Raw genomic sequence first — 17,601 nt, 5'->3', positions numbered from 1 at the left:
TTTACACAAATAAGAAAATAAATCGTCCTGAAAAGTTGGAGATGTTAACGTGTCGTTAGGAACTGCATTCCACCAGTGGGCAGCTTGAGATCTAAAATGCTTTTGAGTAAAAGAAACTTTACATCTTGGTGGCTGTGCAAATAGCTGTGTAGTACGAGTAGCATATTGATATCATTTATGTATGTAAAAAATAGCAGAGGCCCTAGTACAGAACCTTGTGGGACACCACTCAAAACATCACAGGGGTGGAAGTGCAACCACCACACACAACACTCTGTGTACATCCAGTCAGGAAAGATGTTATTATTTTATTATTTATCTAATTTGCCAAAATGACAGGGTGGCACCAAAAGGCATAGCCTGTACAAGGGTGCTTCCCTAAACACATACATTACAAAAATAACACTACAAGGACAAAGAATAACAACACAAGTACACTACAAAGAAAAGAAACAATAGTTACAATAAGCAAAACACACACAGAGACTTAAAAAGCTACATACAATAAAGATGATAAATGGAGCGATGAAAATAATTTACAGATTTAATAATGAGTGTATCAAATGATACAGTGTTCCACAAAAATACAGTATTCACAAAAAAAAGAATAACGGTGACTGTTGATAGAAGATAGTAAAGGTACAATAGACAGTTCATGGGCTCTGGTGTAGGAAGTATTACAGCGATAGTAATCATGAAAGCTAAGAGATGTTCTGTTGTTGAGGATATCATACAGTGTTGACACAGACAGATAGTTACGACGATCAGTGAGACTAGGCCAGCGCAGTGAATTAAGACAATCATCAGATGACTTACTCCATTTCCTGGAAATAGGATCCCATTGGCTCCCACATGCCCACCTAGCAGCACGACATTGTATAGACTCTAGGCCAGATATATCACGAGCAGTATGTGGCCTCCACACTTGACAAGCATACTCAAGCAGTGGTCTAACTAAACATTTGTAAGCTACAGATTTTGCAGCTGTGGTAGCTCCCCATAAACTGTGACGCAGATGGTTTAGTGATCTCCTGGCCTTGGCAGAAACAACTTTACAATGATGAGACCAAGATAAGGTAGATTGAATGTGAACTCCAAGATATTTAACAATAGAATTCCATGAGATGGTGATGCTGTTGATGTTATACATTAGGGTGTGATCCAGTTTAAGGTCTTTCATCAGGGTTAGCTAGTGTTGTGATGGTATCCACTGACACTTTTGCCAGACGCAGAAATATAGAGCTGCCTGCCCAGTAATGATAAATAAAAATAGGCTATTGCCAGCGAATTTCTAGCGGCTCGAGTCCATGCCAGGTGGAACTTAACATGACTTCAATACTCACCAGTAGGTTCAACAGAGGTAGCTAAAGTGATACACTGTGATAGTCACTATTCTGGCTCGCCTATAGTACAGAATCCATTCTAGGGAATCGTGGAATCAACTTGGAATTACAGAATCAGCCTTGGAATCAGCCGGAATTATTAGAATCATATGGAATTATAGGAATCCCTTTTGGAATTAGACGGAATAAAGGAATCGCGAGGAATCGCTGGCAGAATCAGAGGAATCAGAGGAATCAGAGGATTCAACGTTCGGAATCTAGGAATCAACTGGAATTACGCGGTGATTCCGAATCACGTCGATCATAATCCTGAGTGGCGGACCCCTCGGGTGTCATACTTTCATGACGTTATCATCATTGGAAGGGGGTGGGGAATGGGAAGTACCCGTACCCCAATTGGGTCCGCCATTGTATACTATCTACGGGTATCTATGACACACCAGAGCTACATGAAGTTTTATTGATCACGTGGACATCTCAGATAGCGCGCCGCCCGCCTTTAATTGTTCATTTTTCACGAGCTAGGCGAGTACAGGATACTTACTAGGATGAGTGCGAAACGTAAAGCTACCAAAGATGTTAAAGCACCAGTCACGAAGAAACAAAATTCCTCACTGGAGACTAGACTTAACAGCATCCTTTGTTGTGTGGTGTGTCTCGACCTTCCCCCCTCGTCCATTGTACAAGTGAGAACAGTGTATTGGTGGGGTTGTGTCAAAAGGGTAGCGTAAGATCTATCTCGTTCGTTTAATAGTACACATATGTATGCATGTATGAACACGTACTCCTGTCATTAAACGATTATGCAGCACGTGGCATGTAGCAATATGCTCAACTGAAGTTGGCATAGTCAAGTGTGTATGTTATGTACCGTTGGTTTAGAGTACTTTAAGTAGACTCATGTGACCAGACTGCTTTTTCTCCTATGGCATTTATCGATTGGAAATTATAAACAGGGGCGGATTGGGGGGTAAAGGGAGGTCACTAAGATCGAGACACTTTAATAGAGCAGTCACTCTAATAAAGTAGTCACAGTATCAGAACAGTGTGTAGTGAGCTATTTAAGGATTTTTATGTACTTTATCAGTGATAAATGCGTAGTTGGTGGGGTGGGCAGCTATTGTCAGCTGGCTGTGACCTTTTTTGGTCTCACCTTACCAAACCAGAGACAATGTAGTGCCTCAGTTCATTTTGAACCCCCCCTTTCTATAAGTCTAGATCCACCCCTGATTATAAGCGCTGCTTGAAAAAGGGTCTGGTCCAGTTTGCATTAGCAAGTTATTCTTTCAGCCAGTATGGTGGTGTTGGGTGTTGATTTGGCATATTTTTTGTTCAAAGCCTGCTAAACGATATGAGAAACCTGCTTATGCTGACATACTTCACAAGGCCATTATTGACATGTGAGGTGTTGATAAATGTGCTGAGAACAACTTGCTGATGCAAACTGGACCAGACCTTTTTTTGAGCATACAGCAAACAAGACTATTATTAAAGCATCTGTGAATTGTACAAAAGTTCTGTATGCAGTAAGAGAGAAGGATCCATACCAGAATGGTCTGTTAAGAGTCATCAAAACATTTATTTGAAGCTATACCCCACTGTTCAAGCTATTAGTAGATACATTATAGTAGATACATTCCAATGATTGTTGAACAACAATGAAAAAACAAGAAGTCACAATTGTTAAGTATTGGCTGAATGCAGATGGATCCCAGGCTGTGTGGCTCCTCAGGAACTTTCCTAGACTACAAGTTGTCTGTGGATCAAGTCACCACCTGGTCTGGGACTTTTCTGTATTCAGCATAGTTTTCATGTTTCTTACTCCCTGTACCACGGGCTATCTTGTTGCCTCCCTGCAGGTCCCTAGAGGGCTATAGTTGAACAATGACTACTAGGATTATTCAAACATAGTTGCTAATGACACCAACCCAAGCACATCAAACATACTATAGTTTGAAGGTGAGTTTGTAGTATTATAAGTGCCAAAACGCCCTCGCCGCTTATAAGCTCCTGCGGCAAGGAAGGGCCAGAGGGTACAAGCTCTCCACTAACTCACTGCAAACTTACCTTCATACAGACAGTGAAAAGCATCATTATCCTTAACAAGCAAATCTTGGTTAGTACTATTACAGGGGCGGATCCAGGAGCTGGCAAGGGGAGGGGCACAAACAGGGTAAGTTGTATAGGTGGTTAAGGAGAACCAGATTCTCTGCATTTTTGAAGCAGCAAATAATCACCTCTTATTAGTGTCTCACTGTTAATTTTTGCCATTTTGGCCTTTTTCAGATGGTTGTGAAGTCTTAAAAGCTGTTTACAAGGCTTTGAATGTCTTAAACAATAGCAACACGACAATTATTTTTAGAGGCGCTTAGTATGCACGAAGGTGCTGGGTGACTATTTTACAACTAGTTTGACTTCGGTTTCAGGTGAATTTGTAATAAATGCTAGTAAAATGTGCATATTTTCATAAGTTGATAAACTGATCTTGGCCTGACAAATTTTAGGAGCTATATATTTTAATCAGAAGCATGGCTGGCTCCTCCACAGTGGGGGGGGGGGGGGGGGCATTTGCCCTAAATGCCCCATCCTGGATCCGCCATTGTATTAGTCATTTTTAGCTTTGTTTCATTGACTTCCTTCTTTACCAGGCGTGATTCTTTTCTTGAAAAGAAGAGAGGGTGGGTAGCAGCTGAGTGGTAAAGATGCAGTGCTGTTGGTGGTCCTGGGTCAGGAGTGTGCTTTGCTCCATCTTTTCTCTTTTTCATCTACACTTTTGATCAAGTTTTGTTAGGCTGGCTGATTGATCGATCACCTCAGACTTATTCAATACCCAAAGCTGATCGATTGCTGTGCAAAGATGTTTAAAAACTAGATATGAGTTGGTGGGCATGGGAGACTTAACTCATTACTTTAAAGTATTGAGTTCACCAATAAAATTGATTGTCTATATATAGTTTCTATTATTGCTATATATATGGCTTCAATTTGTTTTTGAGTTTGTCATCCCTACTTCTTTCAACTGAATATTCTGTTTTTAAGATTTCTGTCTATTGGGGTCTACTGGGCTCCATGTTTCAGATATTTGAATAAGTAGTAACAATACAAGTTTTAGAAATTTTGAATTTGATTAGGGATCACAGAAAAAAGGTAGGGAAACAAAGGAGTTTGCCTATACCTGCAGATATACTAGTGAACATTTAATCCCTAATTCAGTCTTTACCCAAGACCATGACTGAATTAGTAATTAAATGTTCACTAGTATATCTGCAGGTGTAGGCAACCTCCCTTGTTTCCCTACTTTTTTTCTATGATCCCTAATTGAACTTAAAATTTCTAATTTTTCCTTAAACTTGTTTGTTTACTTTTTTGTTACATTATTATGACTGGTGAGCAAAAGAAAGGGTGGCTAATGTTTTTGTCTGAACGTGTGTCACAGCTATTACAAACTGCTTTGAAAGTGCAGTGGCCATTATGCTTCGCTTTCAGCTATGTTCAGCTCATTACACAGTGCTACAGATGAAAAGTAGTAAAAGAAGTGCCACTGCAACAATCCTGTTACCACAAAATACGACAATTTGCACGCCACCAACCATAAATTACTGCCTTGTAAGTGCAGCGGCTATTACACTTCGCTTTCAGCGTTACACAGCGTTACAAATGAAGAACAGTGTTAGAATCATCTCTGCAATCAATCCAGTCACCACAGAAAATATGGATGATTCCTGTTTACAACCTTACTATAGGGAAGCCATGCATTGTGCGGCTCCCACGAATCGACACCTTTGGCTGTCAACATAAAGAAATGGGACACAAAGGAGGACAAGGTAAGTCCATGATGCATGCATTGTACGTACTGCGGTATGCCAAAAGGCACGTCTCGGGATGAAGCGATGTTGAACAGTGAACAAATCAAGCCTGTAAACTTAGCCCGTTATCGAGTTATACTTGCCTGAAGGTATCAAGCAGGCAGGCAGTTAGCCAGAAAATTCCATTGAATAATTTTTAAAAAATCCATTGCAATTTATTGGAAGCCTTTGGGATCATACTGAAGGCACTTTTGGGCTTGGTTATATCTAACCAATACTGCCAAGGTGCCAGGATGGTATTATGAAGCTGGTTTTTGGGTGAATTGTTGGCTAGGAAAACCTAAATCTCCATGATCTCTAATATACAGTACTACCGTAGTGTATGATAGTGATTTGTAGTGCAATGATGAATCCAGGATGGGGTATTTGTGGCATACTGCAAAATGTAAAAAGGAAGATGGAGATAACCTATTATGGAGAGTAAAATATAATTGGTATACCACTTTAGGGTGATTAATCAGCATGTCAGAGACATCTGAATCACACATCAAAGAGCGTCAGTGTTGGCTTCACAAAGAAGATCATTTAGAAGGTGTCAACGACATAAGAACATATTTTCAAAGACATACTTGTTTACAAACAATTATACAAAACCAAGTATTAGTCGTTAGTTACATGTTTAATTTGCTACACTAGATACACGAAGTAATGGCCATTCAGATAACTAAACTGGATATGCAGAGCAGTTTGAAAGTGTAATTTATAATCTTGCTTACATAGTGAGTGTGCTGGTATGTATAGCTATGAAGATCATAAATTATTATATTCATTAATACAACACAAACAAAGAAAGTTGTAAATTCTTCTACAGCCAATGAAAGTTTGTTTTTATCATACCAGTGAACAAGCAAAACATCTGGCTAATCTTCTCAGCAACAAACTAGGGGAAAATGTATACTTCTATAGTACCAATCATGGACTTGCCAGTAGCATGATAAGCCCAAAGGTTGTGTGCTAAACAACGTGATAATGCAGTGTACAGTGAAACCAAGAGTTCATAATATAGTAATGGGGGAGAGTGTCCTACTGTCAATATAGCCTGTACAAACACACTGGGTTAAGTTTCTCTTTGATTAAATCAATACTTCCACTGGTGATAGAGAACTGTTGATTAGCGTTAATTGGTGCTGATAAGGTCAAGTCTTTATTCTTTGAACAGACTCAGGTGTAATTTAACACAGTGTGTTCCATGGAAGTATTTCCTCCCTCCTCATACCCGAGATACTCACACGAACACATACTGGTGTGCAGCTGCATGGCTACTAGTTCATTTAATTTAACAAACACTTCATACACACTATGTACAAAACTTAAATGTTATAAACACTAACTATACATAACTTAAAACTACCTACTTGTGCCTAACCAGGGTGGGGCCTAACCAGGGTGGGGCCTAACCAGGGTGGGGCCTAACCAGGGTGGGGGCCTACGCAGTGCGCAGTTAATTTAAGACCCAAGTGAGCCTAAGGGAAAAAACCGATAGGGGCATATTTATTTATTTTTTAAAAAGTTTTAGCTACCCCTAACCGGAAAAAACCAAGCATATCCACCCTATTAAAAACAATGCGTGCTGTATGCAGTTAGTCCAATAGTCCAGAGAATTAGCAGCAACCTTTGCCATTATCTAAATCTGTTAAGGATATACACCAGCACAACTGGGAGGTGGGGTGGGCCAGTCAACCCTGTCGCACCTGTCAGCCTAGAATGAACATGTGTTCACACTTTAGTCATATAAATACTCACACATGGATCACATGCACTAACACACATGCGCAATGTATTACGGCGGGAGATTATTTTCTGTCTAATTTGCAAGCTCAACGGACATAAAATACATCTCCCTCCTCATACCCAAGATACTCACACAAACACATACTGGTATGCAGCTGCAGGCATGGCTACTAGTTCATTTAATTTAACAAACACTAAGAGTAACAAAGAAGGCCTAGTGTTGGTTCATACTCTGCAGCTTAGCACCAGATGATACCCTTCCATACACACCACCACAGGTATCCCCTTAATAAAGATACTGTTATATTCCTATACTCCTGGACGCTGTCAAGCGGTTCTCCACAGAGTCCTCAATATAGCCATCTTTAGCTGTCTCTGATCTCCATCTTCCATGCTGGTGGAGCAACCTGTCTGGGACCCCCGCCTAGGCTGCTGCTGAAGCACCCCCTGCCCTGAGACTGTGCAGACCATATCCTGAAACAGGGTAGCCCAATTCCAACATCTTGCTCCTAAACTGCTCTCTCACGGTAGTATAGCTGAGTGGACCTGTACCTCTTAGTCTCTCACCACCACTGGTTCTGGTAATCCCTCTAAACAGGAAAAGCTCACTTGTGGTGTCCAACCCCACCTTAGCCATATGCCGCTCCAACATTCCTACTGGGCAAGTTGGCATTCTTGTCCTGGAAATTAATACCTCACTTCCTTGCTTGAGTTGGTCAGTCTTGCTACGTGGGATCAGAAGTTTGGCCATTCCATCAGCAATTGTGACATCACTAGCCCTAATGTGAGTGACCTCATCAAACCTGAGGAAACCTGCGAAAGCCAGCAGGCTCAGGGTAGTGATCCTCATGTTTGCCAGAGTTGGATGAGAGTTCATGTTCTCAACCATGTCAGCCAGCATCAGAGTAGATTATAACGGTCGACCATCGGACATTTACCGACCAATTAGCTCGAAGACCGCCCAATTACCTACTGAACCGGTCAAGGATTACCGACTGATTTCCGCTAAAAAAGATCGATATACTCTAATAGAACAGTCAGCTACTCTAATAGAGCAGTCAAACAGCTTTTAAAAAGGTGTACCTGAAAGGCTCAAAAAAGCGAGAGAAAAAAATCATCTGACTGGGGGAATTGAACCTGCACCTTTCAATGAAGTGCAATCTGCACCATTCTACCACATGCTCACACACTGTTTTAGTGGTTTCTAAAGAGGTTTTAAATGTTCTGCAGTTAAAACATAGATACATGTCACAAAACATCACATTGGATAATTTTATACAAATCATCATAATGTTATTATTACAGATTTATATGTATGTGGTTTAACAATGTAACAATGCATAGCTGCTGAAGGAGTTTTGGGTATCAAAATACTCACATCCAAGCTTTGAAAATCCTTTTTTTCACGGGGTATGCCGCAACTTGGTATGCTTACGCATGCTGCTAAGCATTGCCATACAATGTTAGATCATGTCGGATCAACTTTGACTTTGATCTGACATAATGTCAGATCAACGAAGACTAGTTATATTCCTCTCTGGCCAGCATGTCTACGGTCACAGGTTTCTTCTTCTGCACAGGCTTGCAACACGATCTTCTTATTCCTTGCAGTGTAGCTTGTACAAATGCTGAATTTGCTGGAGATTCAAGCCCTGCTAGCATGTGAGCCCAGTTGATGGCATTGACAGCTTCTTCTGCAGCTGATTTGGGCTCAAGACGGTTGGCAATACTCTGTAGATACAAGGCAATGTGCTGCTCCTTAGCTGGAAATACTGGCAGGTTATGAGATAAGCCCAATAGCGCCAACGTTGAAAAGCTACCAAGTATTTCTTGGCAGATAAGTCTCCTCTGCTCTTGAGCATTGTGGATGGTAGCTGCAAAGCAAGCGTAGCCAGCTCAGGGTCCTCATACCTTTCAATGTGAGCCAGGTCCCTGTCATCTGGATATCTGTGGTAATAACACAAACATGTGATACATTATCCCACGCATAGGTAACCCAATTGTACTTATCATTCATGCTTACTAAGAGTCTGATAACTGTGTTTCCGTAATTATACAGTATACATTATAACAGTCTATGTACAACTAGCACCTAAGCTGGCACATTAAACATTAAGACACTTGCACCTGGGTCAGTACATTAAACATTAACATGTGATTACTCCAGCACCTAGGCTGGTACATTAAACCTTAAATTACTTGACTACCCCAGCACGTATGCTGGTACATTAAACATTAAAAACACTTGACTACCCCAGCACCTGGGCTGGTACATTAAAACACCTGACTACCTACAAAGACATTTGATTACCCCAGCAACTGGGCTGGTACCGTAAAACAATTGACAACCACAGCACCTAGGCTGGTACATTAAAAACACTTGACTACCCCAGCATGACTACCCCAGCACCTGGGCTGGTACATTAAACACTTGACTACCCCAGCACCTGGGCTGGTGCATTAAAAACACTTGACTACCCCAGCATGACTACCCCAGCACCTGGGCTGGTACATTAAACACTTGACTACCCCAGCACCTGGGCTGGTACATTAAAAACACTTGACTACCCCAGCATGACTACCCCAGCACCTGGGCTGGTACATTAAAAACACTTGACTACCCCAGCATGACTACCCCAGCACCTGGGCTGGTACATTAAACACTTGACTACCCTAGTACCTAGGCTGGTACATTACAACACTTGACTACCCCAGCATGACTACCCCAGCACCTAGGCTGGTACATTAAACACTTGACTACCCCAGCACCTAGGCTGGTACATTAAAACACTTGACTACCCCAGCACTTAGGCTGGTACATTAAAACACTTGACTACCCCAGCACCTGGGCTGGTACATTAAAATACTCAACTACCCCAGCACCTAGGCTGGTACGTTACATTAAAATACTTTACCTCTAAGCTGATTTTATTTTATTTTTTAAATTAATTAATTTTATCTCTCAAATTGATGATAATAACACATACATATGTCCTTACTGCATATATACATTAACAGTCCACAATGGCTGGCTAGCAAATCCTAGCTGTACAGTTACTGACCCACCACTATGGTATGCGCAGTGCCAATAAGTTAGTGTTGGGGTAACCTACAAACAAGCTGGAGCCTCTTCTTCCAGGTGTTATAGTGAAGGTAGATGGTGTCAGGGTACAGGTTTCCGCAATGAAGCTGGCTGGTTTGCTTCCTTCGGGGAATAACATAGGCCAGAATGGCGCTGATGGCCACTCTGGTAATATCAGAGTTGCTGCTGCCTTGCACTTCAAGAGGTGCCTGATAACACGTGGCACCAAGTTTACAGGTGGGCAAAGCCAGTTGTTGTCCATTTGCCAGTCACAAGTGAAAGCATCCACATCCTCTGTGCCTAGGTTCCAAAACCTAGAATTAAAACGCAGCAGCTGTGTATTGTAATAGCTTGCAAAGTGATCCACTGTGTGATGGCCCCACAGTCTGTCCAACTCCATGAAGGAAACATGATCCAGGCTCCAATCATCATAGTCAACAAGCCGACTGAGGTAATCAGCAACCTCGTTATCCCACCTTGGTATCCACTCTGGCTCAATGTGGACGCAGTGCACTAGTGAAGTCGAAAATATAGCAAGTGCTTCATCCTGCAGATCAGGTTTCTTACTCCCTACTGACAGTATGCACACCATATTCTGATTATCGGTGAACCACCTAACCTGCTCATTAGCCAACTTAGCTGGGTGTGTGTGTGTGTGTGTGTGTGTGTGTGTGTGTGTGTGTGTGTGTGTGTGTGCACGTGTGTGTGTGTGCACGTGTGTGTGTGTGCACGTGTGTGTGTGCACGTGTGTGTGTGCACGTGTGTGTGTGCACGTGTGTGTGTGCACGTGTGTGTGTGCACGTGTGTGTGTGCGTGCGTGCGTACGTGCGTGCGTGTAGTGTGTGTGTATGTGTGTGTGTGATGATTAAAAACATATTAATAGCTCTATTTTAATGGATTGTTAAATTTCACAAATTGATGACTTTCATATAACTTTAATATTTTGTACAAGCCAAGAAACCATATACAGTGGAACCTCAGTTATCCTGACCCCACTTATCCAGATTCTTGGTTAACCAAACCACGGAAATGACTGCTCTATTAGAGTAGTGACTGTTCTATTAGAGTAGTTGAAAATACAGATATTTCAAAAATTATCTTCATGCTATTTTATGGTTATTTATACACAGTTTCAGAGATACGGACTTTTCAGACTTATGGACCACCTCTGGTCCCAAGGGGTTCGGATAACTGAGGTTCCACTGTAATTACTATGCTTTATTGTAGTTTTCTTTTAACAGTGTGCTAATGGACATATGATGTGTACCTCCTGTCACACACGCTTGTTGGCTGATGCCAATATGGCTGATAGCAATCCTGAGTGTCCTGTTTGTAAGAAGGTTGTGATTCCTGGAAATTGCACACGAAATCTTGTGGCAGAGGCGACAGTGGCTGAACTTATGACACAGTGTTCAGCTTGTGAACAAGAGACAACCATAGGGAAGTTGGCAGAACATTTAGAAGGACATTGTAGTAAAAGGTAAACATGTAACAATTAAGGTTTTGCATTTCGTACAAGAGATGTGCTTACACTGAAACTTATCACTTTCAGTTAACTGGATGAGTGTGTAGTGGAACCTGTTAATCAGGACACTTGAAAATGAGGATACCTGTATAATACGGACACCTATCCCTTAGTACATAAACTGACCTGGAAAACCGTTGGTCCCAAGGTGTCTATATTACACTGGAACCTGTTAATGTGGATGCTTAAGGACACCAAACACTCAGTTAAGGTTCCAGAGTATCCCCTAACATGAAAAGTGGCCTGGACTCTTTGATAATCAGTAAACGTGGTCTGTCCCACTGTAGTAAAAATTAGTAAAAATTTTCATAGCTTGCAAAAATATTAAATACAATGCTCTTCAAAGACATGGACTTTGAAGTTATCATTAGTCCCCAAGGTTGGAGGTTCCGCTTGTGTGGAGATCATATATGTCACTTAGACTAGACATGGGTAGACACTTACTTACTTAAGAACAAGTGCAGATATGGGTAGTACATAGCAACAAAGTTTTACATTGGGGGGACCAAGAAGGGTAGTAAATAGTCGATACAATTTGCACAGTTTACCAAGTTCACTCAGATGTGAACCTTGAAAAATAGTATTTTAAAAAATTGTCAATCTAAAAAAATGAAGTAGGGATTTATGCAATAAAAAGTAATGAAACAAGAGATGAATGATGGTATTACAGCATAACTCGGTGGGAAAGTCCCTACTTTGGCACATTAGCTGTAACAATTATTTTATTCAGTGCCAAAGTAGGCCGAGTAATATGCTGTAATACCATCATTCATCTCTTGTTTCATTACTTTTTATTGCATAGATCCCTACTTCCTTTTTTTTAAATTAACAATTTTTAAAATACTGGTTTGTTTAGTTTTTTGTTGTAACCCAGGAACTGTTCCATTAGAATATCATAAATGTATGACTGTTGTATTAGAGTGACTGTTGTATTAGAGTGACTGTTGTATTAGAGTGACTGTTGTATTAGAGTGACTGTTGTATTAGAGTGACTGTTGTATTAGAGTGACTGTTGTATTAGAGTACCTCAAGTCAGACAAGGGGTGTACAGCTAACTACACCAACAAGGTCTTGTTCTCTGCTTAGTAAATAGCTAGATTGTGAAGAGGTATGGTTTCTGTACTCTATCACGATTAGTCAACTTAGATGGGTGTAGTTGCAAACCTATCGCAAATTAGTTTGCATGTGCGTATCCCAATAGCGAAGTTGCAGATATCTAGCTAGTGTACCTCTTATAGTAGTGCCGGGACTGAAACGCTTCAAAAATCCAGCTCTGAAATAATTCTGTGGCATGTAATTGTGCTACTGAAAGAAAGTGTTGATACAGAAAATTAACACCTTGATATGGTTTCATTGGATGAAGAAGACAAGCACCTTGATTGAAGATAAAAGGAAAGACAAGGTGCAGAGTACCTACACTCCTAGGAACCCCAAAAGGCACATCCCACTGGTGAGTTTGTTATTGTGGCATAAAATAGTGACTGTGTGCTGCTTTGTTTGGCTTCAAGCCTTGCGGTTGTGATCAGTCAGGCAGTGAGTCTAAAATTCAAGTTTTGGCGATTTTCTAAAAATTGTCTATCCGGCACCTGTTAACGTTTTGTTATGTATTATATATCATATGAACCTAGTACTATTTCGTAAAGGTGATTTTCATTGCGTAAAATGTTTCTAGGGTGCTTTTCAAAGGCAAAATTTTGGGCAGCATGTGAAATTTTCAGCCTGATCCGGTACTATTGTACCATTTGATTAATCTTCTAAAATTAAGTTTGGTAACACATGTTTTGTTTAAGTACGTGACTGCTCTATTAGAGTTGCTGACTGTTTTATTTGGGCTAAGTCCCCTCTAAAACAAAAGTGGAGCCTCCTCATTGCTACGCCTATGCACAAGTTTGGTAACACATGTTTAAGTATGTGACTGCTGTATTAGAGTTGCTGACTGCTTTATTTGGGCTAAGTCCCCTACAAAGCAAAAGTGGAGATTTCTTGTTGCTACACATATGCACAAGTACAATACATTTAAGTCCAATGTTATAAAGACTTGAAAATTTTTTATACATTTGAGCAAAATAACTTTTACAAGTTTACAGGTACATGTAATCCATTAAATAGCTAATACACGAGCTACATTTCACTTTTTGATGTTGCTTCAGCCGATCAGGTGTCTTTTTGGCATACCACAGTATGTACAATGCACACATCATGGACTTACTTTTGTCCTCCTTTGTGTCCCATTTCTTTATGCTGACAGCCCAAGGTGTTTATTCGTGGTAGCACAATGGCTTACCTACATTTGCAAATGAGAATCAGCCGTACTTCCATGGTGACTGGATTGATTGCAAAGGCACTTCTCCTACTATTCGTTGTTTGTAACACTGTAAAATGGGCTGGACATAGCTGAAAGCAAAGCATAATGGCCACTTCACTTTCGAGTCAGTTGATAGTTGGGTGTGTGTTCAGTCAAAAACATTACCTCTGGTGTATCCTTTCTTTTGATGTGACATGTGCTGGTTCACTAGCCATAATACTAAAAAGTAAATAATCAATTATAAGGAAAAATAATTAGGAATTTTAAGTTTGATTAGGGATCATAGAAAAAAAAAGGGAAACAAAGAAGATCACATACATCTACAGTGCTCATTTAATCCCTATTTGTATAAACTGAATCAGGCATTAAGTGTCCACTAGCATATCTGCAGGTGTAGGCAACCTCCTTTGTTTCCTACTCTTTTTCTATGATCCCTAATCAAACTTTAAACTCTTGTTATTTAATAGGATTTGTCAGTGTAAATTTAAGATACTTGGCTGTGAGTGGCAGGGTGTATGGAGCAAGTTACTGCAACATGAAGCAACCTGTGAATTCCTTACAAAGCCACCAGATAAGATAATTTCATGTTTACAAGCCAGAAGGGCTACTAAACATGCCAGGCTGATGGAGCTACTGTGTGCAGATGGCAGCTATATGAGAGGTGAATACTGATTGAATAGCATTTCTGTGTACAATATAATTATTGTCAGCTTTTCAGATATCAAGTTGACTGCTGGCTATGTTAATACCACAGTGTATGAGAGCTTATTTTCAATTAATAGTATATCTTGGAAATTGAAGTTGGAAGTTGTGGAGGATTATAATGATGAAGGAGGCGCTGTAGGCCGTAGTCTATTTTATCAGCTACAACTCACCAACACAAGTACCAAGTACACTCAAGTTGCAGCCAGGTTTGTAGCTATATCAGGCCCCATAAATGAAGGTAATGCAGATATCCACAATCATTTGTTCAAGTGGACAGACACTTATCGAGAGTCTCCTGATTACGAACTGTATTTAGCTAATGCTGAAGAATGCAACAAGCTTCTGTCATCGCGTACCATCAACCTTAGGTTGATCATATCATTTGATGTAAACTAGTTAGCTAGTTAGTTTGGCAATTTGTGAAACTGATTTCAATATTATTTCATAAATTACATTTTTAGATTCACTTGTACTATTGTAGTTGCTGTTATTCTTGAATAAATGAATGTATAGTAGTATAGCTACTTGCAATTGGGAAAAGTTGATTGACTTAAAGCTGCAACTGATTCTTAGAGCATCCTGTTAGGTAGATAGTTCTTGCCCTGAAAATCTAAAAATATGGGGTATTGATTAATTACTAGAAATTGTGGGTTCCATCAGATACATTAATTGGACTGCCCTACCCCTGTAATAGCTCAGTAAGGACACTGGCCCTACAGATTGCTGTATATATCAAAACTTTTCCTTGATTGGATCTGGGTGTAGCTATTGAAAACTGGTTGTGGTTCAAGTTCATTGGTGATTAAGTGATCAGGCAAAAGATCTAGACTGATTTAATGTATCTTCTCATTAATTTTGGAGTGGCACATAGTTTTCACTCAAGGCTTATGTTACAAAACAGCACCAGGCTTGTATGTGAGCTGTTTAACTGTACACGTGTGACTTTCTTTCAGGTATACGTAGACAGATAGAAGCTTATGTCTTAAGTTATAACCTTGTGTCAACATTTGGAGCTAGTAGAAATTATATTGTTGACAGTTCAAGGTAATTGGCCCAAATAAGGGTTTATGGACTCTACCATATGGCTGTATAGAAATTTTTGAAAGACAAAATTTTTCTTGTTTTGTAGTTTTGTTAAATTTATGTTAGAATAATATCAAACCTACAATCAGAAGTCATGTAGAACAGTGGAGATCTTGTGCCAGTACTGTTATTTGGTGACAACGTCTCCAATTAATGGTCACCAGTGAGTGTTCAGCTAACTCTGTCCATATTGTCTGATACTAACATGATTGTGAGACAAGACTTAGCAGTCTGTAAATCCAACTGTAAGTTTTCTTCTGTACAGATTAAGTGATTGAGGACAGATATAGAAGAGTATCATCTTAGACAGAAACGCTATAGGGGGAGGAGTACTACTAACTACCGGTATAAGCAATTCTGTTTCCAGCCAATTTGCAGATTGTCCTGATAACTTAGAACTAATCCTTGTACATGTTGGCCTAAACAATCCAATTCAAATTTGCTTATTATACAACCCTCCAAATTCCCCACTGACTATAGACAAAACCTAATGGCATATCTTGAAGCTTACTGCAGACCCAAGCAATATATTATATTGTAAAGCCAGCAGAAAGAATTTCATTACGTGCTATTGTAGAGTTTAACCATGTTTCAGTTATTTCTAATGAGAAGTTTAAATTAAGTTTTAAAATTTTGAAACTTATTTATGGCTTCTGTAACACAACTATGATCTTTTTAAAGTTAATTTGAATTACTAACAGATCTGTACAATCTCCATCCACAGACACATTCAGTGGACTAGCATATCCACAGGATGAAAGACTGAATACATAACCATGTTTCTTACCACTGTGTTTAATATGAATCCATATGCATCAAAGTGCTCACAGTCTATGCATAGGACAGTTATATCATAGCAGTATTTATAGTCATGTACATCAAAGTCTTTATAGTCTTTTACTCAGATATAAGCCAGTTGTATCACAGCAGTCGTAGAATAGCTTAGTTATTAACACTTGTCCTCAGCTTCACCTTGGACTTATGTCAATAGCTAAGATAATTATTATATAATGTGTTCAACGATATTCTACTCCTGCTGTGATATAACTATAACCATACAAGTGCATTAGTCTATTTAAAATGCCTTCATATCTCAGAGGTAATAAGACTCTGTTGATACAGTGATGTTGTCTTAAATGATATGATTATGCAGCATATTGATATATTGTTGCATTTCTACCAGTGACTTGTCTGCCAGTGTTCAGCTAACTCCATCCATTCTTTCCCATGCTAACATGATTGTGAGACAAGATTTAACAGTCTGTAACTCTGATTATAAATTTCTGCTGCACAGTCTTAGATATATAGAAACACCAGAGGTGGAGAAGCTATAGCTACCAGTAATTCTGTTTCCAGCCAACTTGAAGATTGTCCTGATAACTTAGAATTAGTCCTTGCACATGTTGGCCTAAACAATCCAATTCGAATTTGCTTATTATAACCGAATGCTCCTACTAACTACAGACAAAACCTAATGACATATCTTGAGAAGCTTCCTGCTGACCCGAGCAACATAATATTATTGTTAAAGCCAGCAGAAAGAACAGGGGCGGTTTTAGGGGGGTTTCTTTTTTTCTTTCTGGAGTTTCCAGAAACCCGCTATGAAATAGCGTGTACCCCTACGATTTGTCTGGGTGATAAAAATTACAAAGAGTTATACATAGTGTATTATATTATGGCTTTTCCTATTGGTTAAACTTCATACTTTTGGCCTTTGAAATCACCGCCTTCACAGCATTCAAAACCACGTAGTGACCTTTTTTTTTTGTCTTCAACTTGCAGCTAGGCTGAAGTTGCAATTCCAGAAAACCAGAAAACTCCTCTGAAAATTTCTAGATCTACCCCTGAAGAATTTAATTATTTGCTATTGTAGTATAACCATGTTTCAGTTATTATAATTAGAAGTGCACACAAAGCTTTTAAATTTTAACTACTTGTTTACTAGGCTTCTGTAACACAAA

The 17,601-nt window shown here is 39.7% G+C and overlaps 1 protein-coding gene across 1 annotated transcript; it reads left to right on the top strand.

Moving 5' to 3' along the window:
• Positions 1 to 1,841: 1,841 nt before the first annotated feature.
• Positions 1,842 to 15,030, top strand: LOC136256646 (zinc finger TRAF-type-containing protein 1-like). The gene is made up of 4 exons (XM_066049621.1): positions 1,842 to 2,029; positions 11,264 to 11,502; positions 14,320 to 14,513; positions 14,571 to 15,030. The coding sequence occupies exons 1-4, from the start codon at positions 1,892 to 1,894 to the stop codon at positions 14,951 to 14,953; spliced, it is 954 nt and encodes a 317-aa protein (XP_065905693.1). The 5' UTR covers positions 1,842 to 1,891; the 3' UTR covers positions 14,954 to 15,030.
• Positions 15,031 to 17,601: the final 2,571 nt, after the last annotated feature.

Source organism: Dysidea avara, chromosome 5, assembly GCF_963678975.1.
Source record: "Dysidea avara chromosome 5, odDysAvar1.4, whole genome shotgun sequence".
Taxonomy (NCBI): Eukaryota; Metazoa; Porifera; class Demospongiae; order Dictyoceratida; family Dysideidae; genus Dysidea; species Dysidea avara.
The sequence above is the reverse complement of the archived record's forward strand: the minus strand, read 5'-3'. Positions and strand labels throughout refer to the sequence as shown.

Excerpts from the sequence above, each read along its gene's own strand:
- LOC136256646 (XM_066049621.1), top strand. The coding sequence starts at position 1,892 with ATGAGTGCGAAACGTAAAGCTACCAAAGATGTTAAAGCACCAGTCACG. Across the intron at positions 2,030-11,263 it reads CCCCCTCGTCCATTGTACAA|TGTGCTAATGGACATATGAT; the intron begins GTGAGAACAGTG and ends TTCTTTTAACAG. Across the intron at positions 11,503-14,319 it reads GAAGGACATTGTAGTAAAAG|GATTTGTCAGTGTAAATTTA; the intron begins GTAAACATGTAA and ends GTTATTTAATAG.